The following is a 20,601-nucleotide window of genomic DNA, read 5'->3' as shown; positions in this document are numbered from 1 at the left end:
AATCTGTATTTGCTTTAAGGACTAACCTCTGACAAGTCTAAATGTCCTTTTCTCCTTCCGTTTTAGAGGGTGTTGGTCCGGACAGCGGGCTCGGCTCCCAAAGGGGCCCAGATGCAGCCAATCTCCCTCCCCAGGGTCCAGCAGGTGCCACAGCAGGTAACCATAGCCCAGGTGAAACGGGACACATCAGCACTGAGTGATCCGGTGCCCTCTCTGGACAATGCGTCCTTTTCTGTTGTTGCTATTGCTTGGTCTTTGATATCTTCAGCTCTGTACCAGAAGGTTCTTTTGAAGCCTATGTTTAAAAAAAATTTTTAATGTTTATTGACTTTTGAGAGAGAGAGAGCGAGCGCGAGCAAGGGAGGAGAGGCAGAGAGAGGGAGTCACAGAATCCGAAGCAGGCTCCAGGCTCTGAGCTGTCAGCACGGAGCCTGACGCGGGGCTCGAACCCACAGACTGTGGACTGTGAGATCATGATCTGAGCCGAAGTTGGATGCTTAACCGACTGAGCCACCCCTTGAAAGCTATGCCCCTTGAAAGGCTCAGCCTTTCTCAAGGCTCAGCCCCTTGAAAGCTATGTTTAAAAAAATTCTTTTACTGCAGATGGTTTGCAACAAGCCAAGAAAGCTGATGATCTTTCATTCATTCAGAGATTCAGCATTTGGGGGGCAAGCCAGCACCCCGACGGAGCACTGGGGTGCTGAGGTAGACACGCAGACAGAGAGCCAAGTTTCAGGTTTGGAGGAACATGGAACCTCTTGGGGAGGCGATTGTCGTGCCCTCAGACGAGTGCACGACCCAGGAAGCACTGCTTGTGACATGAGGTTATCTGGCAACCGAGCTTCAGGGCCTGGGTGCACCAGCCACAGAGTCGGCCTGATCCGGGACAGCGGAGGGCAGAACTTTTCCGGAAGAAGCCAAATAGTGTCTTTTTTGGCTTAGCAGGCCAGCTGCTGGACTCTGCCACTGTCCCACAAAAGCAGCTGTAGATGTACCCGAAGGGGCGTGGCCGTGTCCCAGGGAAACTTAATGTACAAAAAGAGACGGGCCAGATTTGGCTGGGGTTGGCGGACTTGTGCCCTGTCACATACGGCATTAAAATTAGTGCACATTCCTGCCTGAAAGGACCCCTGAGCGTGATTGTGGTGACAGCTGAGACCAGAGAGCACACGTCTCTCCCCCGGCGGCTCCGGCTTAAATCTAAGCTGGTGAGTTTAGAGGAGCTTGTCCGGTAACTGCGTCAGTGAAAACGGGGGCAGGTTTTCGGGTCGTGGGAGAGAAGCGAAGGCTTCGGCAGGCCCGGTAGGGAGCCAGTGGGTCTGTCTCAGCTCCTTGAGGGACAGGAGAACAAGACTAGTGTCGTGATTCTAGAAGCTTCCTCTCTGTGGGGCCTTTGTCCCTGAGCAACTTGGACTGGCAGAGTGACTTCTGTGTTTCACCCAGTCCCCTGAGGCACAGCCCGCCCAGCATGTTAATTCCTAGAAGCTTCTCACGATCTATCGATTGTTAACTCCAGCACCACGCTGGCCTGGCCTGGCCTGGCCTGGGAGGCGGGAGCCAGTCCCATCCTGCCAACCCCACACGAAGGCTTAGCGGTCACGATGACACCCAGCCCCAGATTTTTTCACCCCAAAAGGAGGCTGGATTAGGCATCCATTAAGGTTCCCTCCGTGGTGAGGTTTTCAAGGTCTGTGCGCAGAGCTCTGGGTCTCCACCACCAGGGCCAGCATCCCTGTCCGCGGAGGTGCGCCACGGCCACTGCCACAGACGAGGCTTCCCGGTGCCCCCTCTGCCTCTCCCACTCCAGGCACGTTTCTCCTTCCAAGGACCCCGGCCCCTCTGGGGAGGGGTGCCAGGGCCGCCCGGCCACGTAGAATATAACCGGCTTGCGCCCCTTGCCCTGTAGGGCGAGGGGTGTCTGACGCCCCAGATCGGAAGCATAGGAGTAAATGTCCACAAAAGGCCACAGAAGACGCAGACAGGCTGAACAGCAAGGGGACTGGTGTGTGTGACACGAGGTATCTGATGTTCATGTTCCAGGTCCAGCCCGTGCAGCACGTGTACCCCCCGCAGGTGCAGTACGTGGAAGGCGGAGACACGGTCTACACCAATGGAGCCTTGTACGTGGGTTTCCTCTCCCCTCGGAAGGGCCCGCCTGTCAGAGAAGCGTGGGCCACGTCCGGAACCTTCTCTCACGACTACCCCACCTTTTTCCATTCGGGGCCTGTACTCGCAAACTTCTCCTCCTCCCTCTTTGGGTGGTGTGGGAACCATTAGGACAGTCTGAGGGCATCAGAGCCCTGCGGAGATTTCAGAAATCACAGGCCTTTGTAGTTTTTACTGCCAGAAAAGGCAGTCTTTCAACAAAATGAAACGAAACAAAAACCTAATCCAGCTTTTGAGTCTGAAGGTTCAGTCTTCACAACCCAGAGACCATTTTTATCTCTGCCTTCTCATCCTTGCCTGTGTTCACCTCTGGCTCTTTATGAGGTTGCTAAAACTTGATTTTCCATTTGTCGAGGACTTCTAGAATGTTCTGCCTTCCAACTATGTGGCGCTCGGGGCAGAAAATGATACATTTCCCATGAAGCTCATTGCGCTTAAGACACGAGTCCCTTTGCCCATTTGCTTTCCATCACCCCCTTTCGGAAGTTGAGGGGTGGGCATGAGGGCTGGCGGCCGTGACGGCTGGAGCTGTGTGAGCTTTTGCAGCACAGCGCTGAAGCTTCCGAAATATGCACAGACCCATGTCAGGACGTGAACAGGGCGTGAACAGCCGGTGAAAGCTGAGCGAGGTCTGCGGGTCGCCCCCGTGCCCCTGGGCTCGATCCTGCGCTGCAGTTAGATAAGCTGTCGCCCTGGGGTGGGTCGGGACAGGAAGGAGAGCACACTTCTGGGAGGCAGTCAGAGGGGCCTCACTGCCACGCGGAGGGGCCAGCTCACGACACATCGCTACGCTTTGGTCTTTTACTGGGGTCAGCTCGACAGGAGCGAGCGGACCTTAAAACTGTGAGTCTCAAGCCGCATGGTTAATCATTTAATCCAGATGGTAAAGGAACATCAGGCAAATTCTTGGTATCGCTTAGAAGTTCTTTTAAGTATGCAGTTTCATTTTGCAAACCTTTTCGTTCTGAAAGAATCAGAGACTCTGAAGAAGTTGCAGAATTAGCACACAGCCTCCCCCAGGGGGGGCATCTTCCCTGACCGCAGCACGATACCAGGCAATTGGCTTTGGGATACACCGCCAGCTAGCCTGCGGGCCTCAGTCCCGTCTACCGTCCTACACGCGTGCGCGCTCTGCGCCATTTTGCCCCACGAGTAGATTTCGTGTAACCATAATAAGACACAGAATTGTTCCATCGGTTTCGATGGGTCATCCCGTGCTGCTTAATATTTTCAGAAACGATCGCTTTGAACTTTGCACTGCCCTGACCCCTCGTGTCTGAGTGACCCCGTAGGCACGGTCTCCTGGGGCTCCGCCTTAACGTGGAGTCCTCCCGGACCCCGGTGAGACTCAGGAGGCACCTCCTCTCTTCCTGACAGACGGACGGCCTACGCCTACAACCCCGAGCCTCAGATGTACGCCCCGAGCAGCACAGCGTCTTACTTCGAGGCCCCGGGCGGCGCCCAGGTGACCGTGGCAGGCTCCTCCCCGCCGGTGGTCCCCTCCCACAGCATGGTGGGCATCACCATGGATGTCGGGGGGAGCCCTATTGTCTCCAGCGCGGGAGCCTATCTCATCCACGGGGGGATGGACGGCACCAGACACTCCCTGGCCCACACTTCCCGGTCATCGCCGGCTACGGTACGTACGAGGCTCTCCGGGGCAGCGGGGTAGACCCGGAATAGACTCTCCTCGGCAGCGGGGATGGTGAGCGAGAGGCAGCCTGGGGCACCGGAGCCGGAGCTCTGCGGCCAGGAAGGGCGTGTGGTCCGAGGCAAGTGTCCACCCCTTGGAACCAGGTACCCCGTGGCAAACAGAGAGGGTAAAAGGCCCCTCCCGGGCTGCTGTGGAAACTGCATCCGGGGCCAGCGTCGCCGTGCTGGTGGGACCGCCACCCTTGGCGTCGCCCTCCCAGAGGCCCAGGCCCGTCTATCCCCGTGACCGCTGGACCGACCTCGGCTCGGAGCAGTCTCCCTCGGGAACTGCACCCCCGTGTTGCCGCCAGGGTCCTGCCCCAGACTCTGCTCCTGACCTGCTTTAAAAACATGTCTGATCTCAAAGCCTATTTTCCACGCTTACTTTTATTTTAGTTCATTTGGAAAATTAACACAGAGTAAAACTGACCTTTCTTGGCACTCACAGTGGTGCCTTTGAGACCCATTCACGTTATCACACGAATCCGTACTTGCTGCTTCTTTGCTACTGGGAAGGATTCCGTTATACCGCAGCTCACCTATCCATTCACCCTTTGAGGGTCATTTGGGCAATTTCCAGGTTTTTGGTGATTATGAACAAAGCTTCTGTAAGTACTCACGTGCAGGTTCTTGTATGGACATACGTTTTCCTTTCTTCTGGGTAAATACTTACAAGCAAGATTGCTGGTTCACGTGGTAAGTGTGTGTTGAATGTGATCAGAAACCACCAACAGTTTTCCCAAGTGGCTGTACCATTTTGCGTCCCCCCCACCCCACCCCCGACGTATGAGTCCCGTCACCAGCACTTGATGTTGTCAAACCATTTTTCATTTTCGACGTTCTCATAAGGTGTGTAGTGATATCTCACTGTGGTTGTGATTTGCGTTTTCTTAATTGCTAATGATGGTGAGCAGCTTTTCATGCGATTGCTTGCGTTTCGTTATATGCTCTTTGGTGACCTATCAGTTCACGTCATTTGCCTATTTTTTAACTGGGTGGTTTGTTTTCGTACTGTTGAGGGTTGAGAGTTTTTTATATATCCTGGATACGAGTCCCCTGTCGGAGATGTGATCTGCAAATATGTTCTCCCAGTCTTTAGAGTGTCTTTCCATTCCAGATTGGGTAGAGCATTTCCTCTCACTTCACTATTGTGTTGGCTGTTTACATAAATTTAGAATTTTCTATATAAGTTTTAGGTCAGTCTGTCTATATCTACAAAAAATTCATAGTGAGATTTTGATTAAACAATATTAGACCTGTAGATCAATTTGGGGAGAACTGACATCTCTACTCTGTTGGGTCTTCCCATCCATGAACATAGTATGTTTTCTCCATTTATTTAGATCTTTGATGTCTTACGTCAGCATTTTGTAATTTGTAGCATATAAATTCTGTACATATTTTGTTAGATTTATGCCTAAATAGTTTATGTTTTTGGAGCTATTATAAATGGTATTGATTTTTAATTTCAGTTTCCAACTGCTCATTTTTGGCTGTTGGCCTCGCATCCTGCAGCCTCCCTGGACTCACTTATAAGAGCTGCAAGAGTCTTTTGTTGTCTGCGAGTGGGAACAATTTTACTTCTCCCTTTCCAATCTGGATGACTTTTATTCCTTTTCCTTGTCTTTTTGCACTAGCTAGGACTTCCAGTACAGTGTTGAACAGGAGTGGCAAGAGTGGACATCCTTGCTTTGTCCCCAGTCTTAGGGGAAAATCTTCAGTCTTTCGCCACTAAGTGTCATATTGGCTCTGGGTTTTCATAGATGCCCTTTTTCAGATCGAGGAAATTCCCCTCCATCCCTGGTTTTCTGCAAGTCCTTATCATCAATGAATATTACTTTTGTCAAATGCTTTTTCTTCGTTGATATGACCATGAGTGTTTCTTCTATAGACTGCTCCTGTGACAGATTACGTTGACCGATCGTCAATTAGGAAGTAACTTCCTCTCTTGGTGTGGGGCTAACCTCCTAAAATAGAAGGTGATGTTCCTGCCTCATCCCTGTCCTTTTGGTCCTGATGTGCTTTGGGGTCACTGACATCAGAGAGCACCCCTCCCGGGTTTTGCTGCCCTCTGTGTCCGGAGTGCTCTCCAGGACCCAGTTCTGTGGACAGGGTGGAGAGAAGTCACTTGTTCTCTAGAGGCGGTAGCATGTGGGGTGGGGTTGGGCCTGGCTCACCAGCTCGCACCTCGCCCCGCTCAGTCCCAGCAGGGCCTGGGTGGCCACTTGCAACCACACGTATACTCCCTCGGAGGACTGGCTGCAGGGATGTGAGTTTAGAGCGGATACTGATGAGAAAGCATTCCTCACAGACCACGTTAACTGTCATGAGCCTGACAGGTTGGATGTTAGTAAATTGCATCAGTACGTAATAGCAGCACATACTAGGGTCGCGGGTCACAGATTTACTGAGAAACTACAGCGTTCTCAGTGGTCCACACTATCCTGTTGCAAGCATATGTGCTGCCCAGAGCCTAGGCCACCCGGCCACTGTGGTTTGTCATCCGGTCGCTTCAGAAGAATCGTGTTTTTAAACCAGTTGGGAATCCAGGAATGGGCTGTGTTTTGACACCCCTCTCCATGCAAGCCCCGGAGAGTGATCGTTCCAGAAGACGATCTGGTTCCCGACCCTGCCTGCTCGCTTGTTTATCGACCTGTTTTGGCACAGGAACATGTCACACGTTTGCAGCAGGGATCTGTGGGACTTTCCAGGAAGCACAGAATTAACCCGAGGCTCCTGCCCCCAGCCCTTGACGCCTGCCAGCTTTGCCCATCAGAGTTTTGGGACTTTGAGTTGATTCCGAGAACAGAGGTGGAGGCTGGAGGGAATCACCCTGCGGCCTTGAGGAGAGGTTTCCGACTTCCGTGGTGGATTTTCTTGAGTCTCAGTTATTTCATTGGTATCTTGTAAAACTGAAAAGTGAGTTGCCCGAATGGTGAGTTTTCGATAAAGCCGCTTAGCGCTGCACTTTCTTCAACCACACCCGACAGAGGTTCTCCCCCGAGAGGCCTGCCCCTGCCACTCCAGCCCAGGATTGGCCCTTTGGGTCGTGTCAGGGTGCGGGGAGCCGGGGGCCCTCGGGCCGCCCAGGGTGGAGACCCTGCCGCTCCCTCCGCCCGCGGGGCTCTCGGGCTGCAGGCAGTCATGCCACACAATCGGGTGGCCCCCGTGGGCCACACCGTGGGGACTGAGGAAGGCAAACGGTCCGGCCAGTTTTCACAGTAAAAACACAGCACTCCTGTCCGTGCAGGAACCTGCCATCGCGGTGTTTCATCGGGGCCTAGGTCCGGCCTACTGAAGGGTAAGCCGACCCGGTGGCCAAGTCCCACTTGACCCCTCTGGGTGGTGTCTTTGTGAACTCTTAGCTTCCAGGAAAGCGGGGTCCTGGCTCACAGGTAGCGGCGGAGATCGTCAGAGATCGGGATGGTGTCTGCCCGGGCCACGCGGCTGGCCTTCCAGCACGTGCCGCGCCGAAGCCAGAAGGGTGAGAAGTGACGTCGCCTCGGAGAACGGCGTCAGGCGGGCTCTGAGCTTGCTCTGGTCGCATTCTGCCCCCCCCCCCCCGAAAGAACTGGCGTCAGCTTTGTGGCACCTGCTGTGATTTTCAAATGTGCCTAAGACTTGAGATCCGCCTAAGACTGCCGTGATTGCTTCCTCCTCCAGAGGAAGAAAACCCTCGTGTGCTGGGTTTGAGAAGCCAGTGGGGATCGGCAGCCCAGTCCCTTGGGACACTGAGTCGTCTTCGAAAACCCTGAGATCTCCTTTCCAACATGAGAAATGGCGATATTTCGGGCCCCGGACCGACGGCTTCAAGTTCCACAACGCACACCCCGGAGACACGTCCCTTGAAGTCATAGGAATTTCTGTACTGGTGTCATCAGAGACTCAGCTCCCGCTTTCAACACACAAGCGAGCCTCTCGGCCCCGAGGACCGGCACACGTGAGTTCAGAAAAGCCGAATCCCGGGTACTCCATCCAGCTCATCTGTGCTGGGTCAAGGCCAGGGGAGACCGTGAATGGAGCGCCCGTGGCTCCCGCTGTGTGGCCTGGCCTCCCGGTCTCACGGTGACCCTTCCAGGTGGCCCGCGGGGCCGGTGTGCCACCCACACAGGTCACAGCTCACGATGGATCACCAAGCACGAAAACGTCTTCTCTAGAGGCTGCCAGTGAAGATGCGGAACACCTTAACTGCACAGCGACCTCACACGCATCGCAAGCATTTGCTAGAAGCTCCCTCATCCTCTGCACATCAGAGCTTTTGCCCAACTGCCAGAGCAGACCCTTTGGGAACAAGCGCGCGTTGTTTGATGAAGGAATTTTGCCGATAGCGCATCCACTTTTTTCTCTGACTAAAAAAATACTTATCATCACTTTTTTCTTTAATGGACTCCTTTTTTTAATAATTTTTTAACTTTTTTTGGGGGGGGGTAGAGAGACAGAGCATGAGCAGGGGAGGGACAGAGAGCAAAACTGACACAGAACCTGAAGCAGGCTCCAGGCTCTGAGCTGTCAGCACAGAGCCCAACACGACGCGGGGCTCGAACCCATGAACGCAGGATCATGACCTGAGCTGAAGTCCGATGCTCACCGACTGAGCCACCCAGGCGCCCCGACTCCTTTTTTTTTTTTTTTTTTTTTTTAAGCGCAGTCTTAGGCTTACAGAAAAATTGAGCAGGAAGTTTGAGAATCCCCGTAGCCCCCCTGCCACCAACACACACACAGTTTCCCTTCTTAGCATTTGGGGTAAGTTTGGCAGGTTTGTTACCCCAGTGAGCCCATCTTGACACACTGTTATTATTAACTAAAGCTCCTAGTTGACATCAGGGTTCATGCCTGGTGCTGTGCCTTCTGTGGGTTTGGACAAACATTCAATGACATCATCACCCTTTTTTTAAATTTTTTGTTATTGTTTTTAATGTTTATTTTTGAGAGAGTGAGAGAGTGTGAGCGGGCAAGGGGCAGAGAGAGAGGGAGACACAGAATCCGAAGCAGGCTCCAGGCTCTGAGCTGTCAGCACAGAGCCCGACGCGGGGCTCGAACCCACAGACCGTGAGATCATGACCTGAGCCAAAGTTGGACGCCTAACCAACTGAGCCCCCCCCCCCCCAGGCGCCCCCGACATCATCACTTCTGAATCTGGTTTTGCGCATTTCTCCGTAAAGGCGGGGAACACTACCCGCGTTTGCTCAGGAGCACCGCTTTGAGACGGATCTGAGGTTTCCGTCTCTGGTCTCCTCTAGTGACAAAAGTAAACCATGTGAATGTCATCCTGGGCAACATTCTTCTGTGCTTATTCTGAAAAGCCTCAATTAATTTACTGGAGAAGCCGTTGTTCCTGTGCAGAGCGACACAAACCCACGTGGGAGGTCAAGGGCGACTGTGGACAAATGGGTCGTTGGTCTAATGAAAGCTTCTTCCACTCCCCGCCCATTTCTCATTTTTCTGGTATTTTCTCTCACGGCTGTGTATGCAAAATGACCACAGCGTGTGATTCTGGACTGGATCCCGGGCCAGAAAAAGGACAGGAGTGCAAGGACCGTCACATTCTAATGAGCCCTTTCGGTTGGCTGAGCGTGGTGAGTGGGGCTTGATTTCTGGGTCTTGGTCCTTGTGCTGACGTCACGTGAGACCTGGTTCTGTGCTCACGGGAGATGCTAACATTTCAGGGAGGCTGGTGGAAAGGGTCTGCGGGAATTCTTGGCACCAATTTTACAGTGTTTTTGTACGTCTGGAATTATTTCCAAAGGAAAAGTTTAAAATTTTTAAAAATTGATTAAGAAGTAGGAGTCTATTGTTAAAAGTTCTAGGAATTATAAGAACTAAACACGCTAGCTGCTAAAAATGATTACCAGTAGAAAGACTGTTTCTGTGACAGAAAGGACAAGAGAAGAGGGAGGCTTGCTGTTTTAGGTACCTTTTCCTTCTAGTGAATTCTTTTTTTTTTTTTTTTTAATGTTTATTTATTTTTGACAGAGACAGAGACAGAATGTGAGTGGGTTAGGGGCAGAGAGAGAGGGAGACACAGAAGCAGAAGCAGGCTCCAGGCCCCGAGCCGTCAGCACAGAGCCCGACGCGGGGCTTGAACTCACGAGCCGTGAGATCATGACCCGAGCCGAAGTCGGACGCTCAACTGAATGAGCCACCCAGGCGCCCCAAGTGAATTCTTAACCACATGCATATGTTACCTTATAAGTTTTCTTAAGTCTTTTAAGTTTTTTTATTTATCTTTTAATTTTGTTAATATTTATTTTTTGAGCAAGAAAGAGAGAGTGTGCGCATTTGAGTGGGGGAGGGGCAGAGAGAGAAGGAGACAGAATCCGAAGCAAGCTCTGTGCTGTCAGCGCAAAGCCTGACGCGGGGCTCGAACCCCCGAACTGTGCGATCGTGACTTGAGCCGAAGTCGGTCACTCAACCGACTGAGCCACCCAGGCGCCCCTAAAGTTCATTCATTTTTGAGAGAGAGTGAGGAGGAGAGTGCCAGCAGGGCAGGGGCAGGGAGAGGGAGGGAGAGAGAGACTCCCAAGCAGGCTCCGCACTGTGAGTGCAGAGCCGGAAGCGGGGCTCGAACCACGAACCGTGAGATCATGACCTGAGCAGAAATCAAGAGTGGGATGCTTACCCAACTAAGCCATCCAGGTGCCCCTATCTTATTTATTTTTATTTGTTAATTTTTTCTTAAGGCAAAATTTCTGTCACATAAGATTAACCGCTTTGGAATATGGAATCACTCACAATACCACACCACCATCACCTCTATACCCATATCGTTCACCAAAAAACAGTTTGACAATAGTCTAAAACACCCATAATGTGTAATTCTTGGTAGAATCGTGGGGCAGGGGGAGCAGCAGACCACAGCTCCAAAGCCAAATCCAGCCGGCTGCCTGGTTTTCTAAACAAAGTTTTACTGGCACACAGCCACGCCCCTTCCTTCACTTGTCTGTGGCTGCTTTCCAGCTCCTAGGACAGAGTTGAGTAGTTGTGGACAGAGACTGGCCCACAAAACCCGAAACAGTCACTATCTGGCCCTTTATAGAAAAAGCTTGCCAGCCCTTGATGTGTAAGAACTGCCTCAGAAAGGTAATCATACCTAACACAACCCCAACTAACACAACCCCCCCCCCAAAAAAAAACATTAAATGAAATGTGAGTCCGATATAATGCACCTGAAAGGACCCACACCAGGCTATTGGTAAAGGCCTCTCCTCCCACGTAGGGAAGTCGGGTGCCGGGGAGAAGTTGAGGCAGGGCTAGAACGGGATGGGCCAGGCCAGGTGCCCAGGGCACCAAATTTAAGGAGGCGCTCACCCCCACGTGCCACCCTTGCCCTGACAGGATCTTGAGAATGAGCCCCTCCTTAAGGTTGGTGCCCGGGGCACCTTGTGGCCCCACCGCCTCCTGGCCCTAAGTGGAGACCATCTCTGGCATAATCAGATTTTTGTGCGGCAAGCATGTATAATAGTACTTACACGTTTTTAACATGTTTAATGAGCAAAATAAAAATGGACAAACGGGAGCGCCTGGGTGGCTCAGTGGGTTAAGCGGCCGACTTCGGCTCAGGTCATGATCTCGCGGTTCGTGAGTTCGAGCCCCGCGTCGGGCTCTGTGCTGACAGCTCAGAGCCTGGAGCCTGTTTCAGATTCTGTGTCTCCCTCTCTGACCCTCCCCCATTCATGCTCTGTCTCTCTCTGTCTCAAATAAACGTTAAAAAAAATATTTTTTTTTTAAATGGACAAACAGATTTAAAATGCCCTGTTTCCCCCAAGCCAGCCTCCTCCTTCCCCAGCGGTGAGCCCCAAATTCTCTCCACGTTCCCACCTGGCCCTTCGCTGTGGGCCCCGTATCCTTTCTGCAGGCAGAATTCTGGGCTTTATATCCTTGCCCTCAAAAGTCCAACGGTGTCTCTTCCTTTTAAACGACTCTCCATTTTCTTTAGAGATTCTTTCAAAAGGGTTGCTCCTAAAGCATTTAAACTTTGATCTCCTCCGTTCATGGTCACATAACTGGGCTACATTTGAGGATGCAGGGTTAACACGTTCCTGTCCCGTCCCCACTCCTCCCTGGCCTTTCCAGAGAACCCCCCGGAGGCATGGTCCTGATGTCAGATTTTGGCAGACCCGTCTGGAGATGCCGGGGCCACTTCAACAGTGGTCATTGCTGGCCCTTGGTAGGGGCGACCCCTATCCCGGCATGTCCTTTTAATGTGATTATTTTGTTATAAGTGGAATGGCCACGTGGGCATACACTCATGAACCTCCACTCATGCCTCCTTAGGAGGCACCAGTACAGTCTTTGAATCAGGAAGAATCTTGCTAGGATTACACATGAAAGGAGAGGAATTTTCTAAATAATTGGCTTATTTTAATATACTCGGGAACTGTTAAAACTTGACCGCTACCTGCTGTTACGTCAGGTTCTTTTATCTTTGATCGCGAATCCTTATGTATTTTTTCTGCCCTCCTTCTGAACAAGCCCTCAAAGCATGTGTCCTTTTCCCCTGGCATTCTGTTAATAATTCATGTAGCAGAAAAAATGATGTTTAGGGGGCCAATCAAAAGGAGTATGTGCTGCATTACACCGAATCAAAAATAAAAATTAAGCTCCCGAGGAGTCAAGAAATGGACGCATCAGCATATGCACAATGCCAAGATGGAAGGAAAGTGCTGGGAGTTCAAAAACAAATGATTTTAGGGAAAGCTGCCTGGGCCCCGGGCGGGGTGGGGCTCCAGTGAGGCCACCCTTGGCCCCTCCTTGCTGGAGATTAAACTCCAGGCAAACATAAAATTAGCCTCTATGTTAAGCGTATTCAGAGAGTAGACACTAACTTCGCCAGCCACTGAGCGGACCGGATAAGGCGTTTGTACTTGTGCAGCGAGAGTCGCCCCTGCAGGTGTGCGAGGAAGACTCGGGCTGCAACCGCGAGATGCTCCTTTTCCGCAGATGCCGGTAGGGCCGCCCGCGCGGGGCTGGGAGGTGGCGCCGCAGCGCCCTCTGCTGGACCGGCGTGCGCACTGCGCCTCCAGCGCGGCCTGCCGGGCGTTAACCTCCCCCTCTGACCTTGGGCGGGGGGTTCCTTACCTTCTTTATCGCCTTCTGATGTTTACCCGACGTCTTAATTTTATTTTAATGTTTATTTATTTATTTTGAGAGAGAGAGAACGAGCAGGGGAGGGGCAGAGACTGAGGGAGAAAGAGAGAACCTCGAGCAGCCTCCAAGCTCAGCACGGTGCCTGATGTAGGGATCGATCCCACGAGCCTCCGATCATGACCTGAGCCGAAATCAAGAGTCAGATGCTCAAAGGGCTGAGCCATCCAGACACCCCAACTGTCGTTTTTATTTCAAAACACAACGAACACCTGGGGGAGGTTCCACTGTGCGTCAAATTAATTCTCTGCACCCGCGGGCTTGAGCGGACCCTATTTAATAGCTATGGGTTCTTCAGGATGGTCTTCTGCAGCCAGCCTTAAGTTGTGTGCTTTTCCACGATGCTCGATACTCTCGATACTCGTAGCTCTACAGTTTTTAGCAGGCAGTCCTCAAGACGTCTGGTACTCTTCTGGGTGTCCCCAAGACCGGCCCGGGGGCCCACCGGGTCAGAACTGTTTTCATAATAATACTAAGCCATCAGTCTGTCGCCAGCTTTCCCAGTGCTGACGTTTGCACTGATTGTGCAAAATCGACATCGATGCGCCCCCGGGGCGCAAACGCAGGCTCGAGCAAGGCGGAGGCGACAGACTCTCCCAGAAGCCACCGGCTTCTGCACCACCCTGCGCTCACAGCGAAAAAGAGAAGAGAAGCAGCGAATTCCGCACTGCAACTTGCTGTTACGGTTCACCTAAGGTCCCCGGTGAAGCAGTAAACAGTCATTGTATGAAACCCCAGTCCTTTCTAATATTCTGGGTGACAAAAGGCACTTCTCTGCCAAAGTGTGATGACTGTGCTAAGGAAGAGCCGCCGGGCAGATGACTGTGAGCTGCACCAGCCACTTCTGTCACGAAACACAGTGTTTGCTTGAAGGAATAACAGACAAATGAGGGGTTTTCAGACTGGAAGATTTGGCAGGCATTTTTCTCAAAAAGGAGAGCAGAGCACGACACGAGGCGGATGGGTCCGGGGGGGGGGGGGGGGGATTAATTTGGTTGCCAGTAAATTTTCAACCAAAAAAAGAAAACTTCGAATTTTGAAAACCTGGTATCCTTCTGATGAGCTTGGTAGTGATAATAACAAATGCGATTTTCAGTAGCGTTTAGTGAAGCGCGTCATCATTTGGAACATCCGGAAACTCGGTGAGCCAATATGTTCCACGTACCAGTGTGTGATGTTACAAAAACCATACGTGTGGGCAAAAGATCCATTCAAATCGCAAGAGAACAATAGGTTTTTTAATTGGTTGTATATTTTTTTAAATCAAGGTAAAATTCACGTAACATAAAATGCATCTTTTTAACCATTTAAAAGTATACAATGCAGGGGCGCGCGGGGGGCTCAGTCGGTTAAGCTTCCGACTTTGGCTCAGGTCACGATCTCGCGGTTCGTGGGCTCCAGCCTCGCGTCAGACTCTGCTGACAGCCCGGAGCCTGGAAGGAGCCTGCTTCCGATTCCGTGTCTCCTTCTCTCTCTGCCTCTCCCCCACTCACGCTTTGCCTGTCTCTCTCTCAAAAGTAAATCAACGTTAAAAAAAATTTTTTTTGAGTGTACGATTCAATGGCAGTTAGTACAGTCACAATGCCGTACGACCATTAACTTTATCTAGTAGTTCTAGAACATTCTCATCACCCTAGAAGGAAACACGCTGTAAACTGGTAACCCTGACCAATCGGCAGTCACCTCCCCCGCCCCCCACTGCCTCCTCCTCCAGCCTAAGGCAGCTAGTCTGCTTTCCGTCCCTATGGATTTGCCTGTTCTGGACATTTCACGTAAATGGAACCATACGCTACCTGGGCTTTCGTGACCGGCTTCTCTCGCTGAGCGTCATGCTTTTGAGGCCCATCCGCATTGTAAACGTGTATCACTACCTCATTCCTTTTCGTGGACGAGGAACATTCCATTGTATAGATATACCACGTTGGATGCATATATGCAGTCGTCTGTGACCGACACTCGGATTTTTCCTTTTTTTCTTTTTTTTTTTTTTTGCCATTATGAATGATGCCGCTACAGACATTTGTGTACCCAGGAGTGGAATTGCTGAGCCGTAATAGTTCAACTGAGTTTCTGTGCAACTTTTTGAGGAACTACCGGCCTGTTTTCCACGGCAGCTGTACCGTTTTACATTCCACCGGCCACGTGTGAGGGTCCTTTCTCTTTTCTTTCTTTCTTTTCTAGTAGCCGTACCAGTGCGTGGGAAAGTGCTGTGTCACCGTGGTTTGGGCTTGTGTTTCCCTAGTGACTAATGATGCTCGGTATCTTCCCATGTGCCTCCTGCAGACAGGTCTGTTCGAGTCCTTTGCCCATTTCTTAATTGAGTCATTTGCCATTTTGTTGTTGGGTTGTGACAGTCCTTTATACGTTCTGAATACGAGACCCTTATCAGAAATACGGTTTGCAAATACGTTCTCCCATCCTGTGGGATAAAGTCCCATTTATCTTTGTAAAGAATTTTTTTTTTAATCTTTTGTTTGTGCTTTTAGCATCATATCTTAAACTCCATTGCCAGGGGTGCCTGGGTGGCTCAGTCAGTTAAGCGTCTGACTTCGGCTCAGGTCATGATCTCGTAGTCGGTGAGTTCGAGCCCCGCGTCGGGCCCTGTGCTGACAGCTCAGAGCCTGGAGCCTGCTTCGGATTCTGGGTCTCCCTCTCTGTCTGCACCGCCCCCCCCCCCCCATGCTGTGTCTCTGTCTCAAAAATAAATAAATAAATAAAAATTTTAAAAATCCATTGCCAAATCCAAGGTCATGAAGATAAACTTATTGTACGTGACTACCTTATATTTTCCTCTGAGAGTTTTACAGTTGTGTCTCTTACATTTAGCTCTTTGATTCATTTTTGAGTTGTTTTTGTATATATTGTGAGGTGGGGGGCCAACCTCATTCATTTGCCTGTGGAAGCCCACTTGTTTGGAAGTTTACTCTCTCTATTCAATGCTCTTGACAGCCTCGTCAAAACTCAGTTGACCACAGATACATGGGACTCTTCCTGGAAGTTTGATTCCACCCCACTGGTCCGTATGCATCTACCTATATGTCTCTCCTTATCCCAGTACTGCACTGTTCTGGTTACTGTAACTTTGTAGTAGGTTTTGAAACTGGGAAACGTGAACCTTCCAACTTTGTCCTTCTTTTTCAAGATTGTTTTGGCTATCCGGGGTCCCTTGCAATGCCATACGAATTTTACGATCATCTTGTCCGTTTCTGAAAAAGCAGTCAGAAGTTTACTAGAGGATTTTCATAAGGATTGCTTGGAGTCTATAGATCAACCTGGAGAGTATTAATCTAAATATTAAGTCTTCCAGCCCGTGAATACAGGATGTCTTCTGCTTATTTAGGTCTTTAATTTCATTCAACAACGTTTTATAGTTTAACGTACAAATGCTTTACCTTGTTGGTTAAATTCATTCCTAGGTATTGGATTTTCTTTGACGTTACTGCAGACAGGACTGTTTCTTTATTTCGTTCGCCTCTTGTTCATTGTTGAGACAGAACCGATTTGTGGGCATTGATCTTGTAACCTGCAACTCTGCTGGGTTGCTTATCAGCATTAACAGTGCTTTGGTGGGTCCCTCGGGATTTTCGGTATTTAAGATCACATTATCCGCACGTTACTTCTTCCTTTCCAATACGGATGCCTTTGGTTCCTCACTGTTGCCTGACCCCCCCGGCTAGAACGTCCGGCACAGTGTTGGGTAACAGTGAGGACAGCGGAGACACACACACAGCGGTCAAAAGAGGTGATGGGCAAAGCAGTAACCCTCTTGCTCCCGCACTCAGCCCCAGGAGCCCCGTCCAGCTGCGCTTTCCGAAATACGTGCTCCCCCTGCTCTCTGCACGAGCATCACTGAGGTCTGCCTTCCGTGCGTGTTTGAGGAAAGTCAGCGCATTAGGTTTACTTCCTTCCATTGCAGTCCTGGGCCTGCGTGGTGGCCTCCAGCAGATTTTCAGTTTCCGTTTGACGTGCACAAGTCACATTCAGCACGGACCGATGTGGTGGGAGCCGCCCACAACCGGCTATTTCCTCCTGTGCGTCGACCCACTGCACCACCTCAGCTCCTTGCCTCCAGGAAGTCCTCGGGACCCAACTCAGAAGCCCCTTCCCCCAGGAAGGCCCGCTGTTAGCTTCACGTGACGTGCCCCTGCGACTCGTTCTCCTCCCTGTATAACCCTCTTTGCCCAGCCCACGCTTCATTCAACATTCAGGAGCTTATCTCTCTGACATGCCCGGTGGCCCCTACGCCTCCCAATGGCAGGGCCAGGGTCTCCTGCCTCGTTGCTATTTTCCTGGAGCATCCAGGAGGGAGGCTCTGAGCTCTGTGACAGGACAGGCTGGCCAGGAAGTCAGCGCCGCTGGCCGCCCTTGGGTAGACAGCTGATTCTCCCTGGCAACCGATGACGATGACGGGTCCAGGGGAGCAGCAGGCAATCATGGTTCTGGCTTTGCTTATACGTGAACTTACGCCTCGGCTCAGCGGTCGTGCTCTGCGTGTGCACGTGTTGTGTTACAACGCAATCGCCAGCATTCATAGCACAACTCATCCTGCTGCCTGTGCCCCCCCCCCCCCCCCGCCCGGCTCGCCTGCATGGCAGGAATAACACTCCCGGCCGCAGCTTGAACTCACAACTTAACCGTCCCCCTGCCTGTGTCCAGCCTGGTTTTTATTTTGTAGGCGCTTAAATCGTTATTTGGATATTAATAAAAACAAATCTTGGCTGATGCTAACCATCTGATTTCCTTTTTTTTTTTTTCCATTTTGTTTTGTTTTGTTTGTTTCTGCACACATTTTCTTTAGCTTGAAATGGCGATCGAAAACCTCCAAAAAAGCGAAGGGATCACCTCACACAAAAGCGGTTTACTCAACAGCCATGTAAGTGTGTGTCGATCTGGCAGTCTGCCCTGCCGCGCTCGTGACCTTCACAGACAGTTTAAAAGCCAGCGAAGACCGTGACGTGACATGAGAGATAGGGGGGCCACCAATCTAGGGCTCCACATCCGGCCAGAATGCCTTTCACCCGCGTGAGGGAGAGGAGTCTCCACTTGCCAAGGTAGCTGGTGACAGCACCCGCCCCTTCTGGCAGGCGGTGGGACTAACATGTGTGATACGCGTGCCGCAGCTCCCCGAGTGCCTGGCAGGAAAGAGGCAGAACCAGTAAAGTGACACGGAGAGAAGCGGTGGCCACAACAGGAGAAGCGGGTGCCACGGTGACTCTTAGCTGCATTTTCTGCGATCAGATTTTTTGGGGGAAAAAAAAAAAACCAAACCAACAGGCAATTTGAGAAAAGTGCAAACCAGCAAACGTCTGCCTGTTCTAACTGTAGGGTCCACCTCCCTCGCCTCCCTCCGGGGAAACCAAGATGGCAGGTTGTTCGCCAGGAGACGGCCAGCGTCCCTGTCCCTGGGCAGCTGCGCGGGGCGGGACGGGACTGGCAGAGGTGACCGGCTAAGAGTCTTTATTGCCCAACTACGACCCCATCAAGGCTCTGGTCGTGGCCGACATTCACACAGGGCACGAGAAAGGGCAGTGACGGTGGGGCTGAAACCGCGCTCGGGGAAGGTGCAGACACTTCCAGGTGGGTGGCTCGGCACGGGTGCGCTGTGCCGCCCCAGGGACGCGTGACGAGGGCCTCAGAGGGCCGGTCACGGGAAGGAAGAGCAGCCTCACACCCGCTGTCTTGAAGCCGTAAGTGAATCGAAGCGTCAGGACCCTGCTGAGTGTCCCCCACCCCCAGAGCAGGTGGCTCCTGCCCTCCCCGTCGCCCGTTCCTGCCGGATGACGTCAGCCCTGCGGGCAGGCCCGGCGAGGGGAGCATCTGCAGACGAGCTGGGGGAGAAGACCCCTCGGTCTGCAACTCGGAAGGCACCACGTGGCCAAGGCTGCGCAACGGCAGCCCTGTTCAGCAGGGCCCCGACGCGAACACGCGTGGCCGTGACTCGGCCTGCCGGCCCAGCGCCGGGTCGGCCCCGCGGAAGGCAGCGCACGGGGCGCGAGCCCCGGGCAGGCGGGGTTCGCGGGGGGATTTGAAACGTTGGGGGGACATGCATGAGCCGCTTGTCTCTGGCCGCAGGGGTGCTTCCGGCTTCTAACACTTCCTTTGGAAGGAGGCTGCTTTGACTGCTTCCCTGCCCGTCGGTTTCCCAGCAGGAAACCCGCCCCGCGTCCGTGCCTCCCTGGCCGTGTGTCGTTGAGTCCCGTTCAGGCATCAGGCGCTGCGAGAAGCAGGGTGTAGGCTTGGCGGCCTAGAATCAGACACTAGAAATAAGATCTTTCTGAAGATTCAGCCACGCACACCGGAGTGAGAGACCCACCTAGAGCTCGTCCCGGGAGATGTGAGAGCCAGGAGGGAGGGAGGGAGGGAGGGAGGGAGGGAACGTGTCCCGGCCGATAGGTGGGGCCCGTGTGTCCCACGCTCGCTCATGATGGTTGTCACCACGGCTGCCTGCAGCCCACGGCGCTCTTGTGTTGGGCGACACTGGCCGAGTCCCGCTCCTTTGCCAGCCCAGCCCCAGCGCATAGGAGTCTGGTTGAGGGCTGGGCCCCACGGACCCGCTTTCCTGGTGGCCTCCCAGCCGACCCGTGTCGGAAAGCCTGGGTCGTGCCGTCCCACCCCCACCAGACCCGTGCTGAATAGGAAGCAGAAGGAACGAGGGAATCTCACTCCAGGGAGCACAGTGGCCAAGCGTGTGTGAGAACGTGCGCCCAGCTGACACGTGAGTGTGCACACAGTCCCGCCGTGGGAGTCCTCAGCCGGAACTGGTTGTCACGCTCTGCAGGGTTGGCTTCTCGAAGCGCCGTCGTAGGCTGGGCAGGGCGGGCGAGATGCCCCGAGCCTGGGAGGCTGGACTGCGCCTTCCACACGCAGCCAGTGCCGCGGTCCCTGGAGCTCCCCAAGATGCCCTGAAGGGGCCGCGACCAGGGGGTGTGCAGGTGGAAGGAACTTTCCAGCCTGGGGTTGAAAGGCCCACGGGAGAAGGGGGGCCTCAAGCGGTCTCTGAGCTGGGGGCGGGCAGATCTAGTGGCAGGAAACATGGGAGAGCTGTTTCCAAGGACGTGAAGCGGGGCCCTGGGGGCGGAAACGCCTTCCCCACCCGCAGCCACCGCTTGGAGGCAGCCCCCGTGCGCGCCTGGCCCCGGGAGAGGAACTTGGGGTCGAGGTCCCCCTCCTTGAGCAGGGGAGGGGCCTGGGCTTCTCCCAGGGCTGCCCCTCAGCCAGATCCCCACACTGAACAACACCCCCACTCAGGGACCCCCCCCACACACACCGGTGGCTCAGTCACTGTCCTGTGGGGACAGCCGTGGTCCACTGCAGTGAACTGTTATTTTCCAACCCTGGGAGGAGGACCTGTTGTTAGATTAAGTGTATTCAGATTATATGACTTTTTTTTTTTTTAACGGAGAAACAGATCGTCAAAGGGCACTTGGCCATCAGCTGGTGGCCGACTGCAGGCCGGTGTGATGACCAGGCGTAACTTGCAGGCCAGGCTTGGGGCTTGGCCGGAATCGGCGGCTCCGTGGGATGGTCACCGGCTTGCTGACCCCACCCTGGCTCCCTGGGGGAAAGGCTGTTTCCCAGCGGGCACCCCCCCCTCCCCCG

General features: G+C 52.9%; 1 protein-coding gene across 5 annotated transcripts in view; it reads left to right on the top strand.

Annotated features, from left to right (window-relative positions):
- RFX2 (regulatory factor X2) overlaps positions 1-20,601 on the top strand; it is a 90,376-nt gene that overhangs the window by 53,156 nt on the left and 16,619 nt on the right. For 4 of the 5 annotated variants that reach the window (XM_049639724.1, XM_049639723.1, XM_049639721.1 and 1 more), the window contains 4 exons: positions 67-156; positions 2,041-2,120; positions 3,544-3,805; positions 17,801-17,875. In XM_049639724.1, the coding sequence (XP_049495681.1) occupies positions 67-156; positions 2,041-2,120; positions 3,544-3,805; positions 17,801-17,875 (507 nt within the window). The remainder of the gene's footprint in view (positions 1-66; positions 157-2,040; positions 2,121-3,543; positions 3,806-17,800; positions 17,876-20,601) is intronic. The other variant, XM_049639722.1, reaches the window with a different exon arrangement.

The sequence above is a fragment of the Panthera uncia genome, chromosome A2 (genome assembly GCF_023721935.1).
Source record: "Panthera uncia isolate 11264 chromosome A2, Puncia_PCG_1.0, whole genome shotgun sequence".
NCBI classification, from domain to species: Eukaryota; Metazoa; Chordata; class Mammalia; order Carnivora; family Felidae; genus Panthera; species Panthera uncia.
This window is presented reverse-complemented; position numbering and strand designations above follow the sequence as displayed.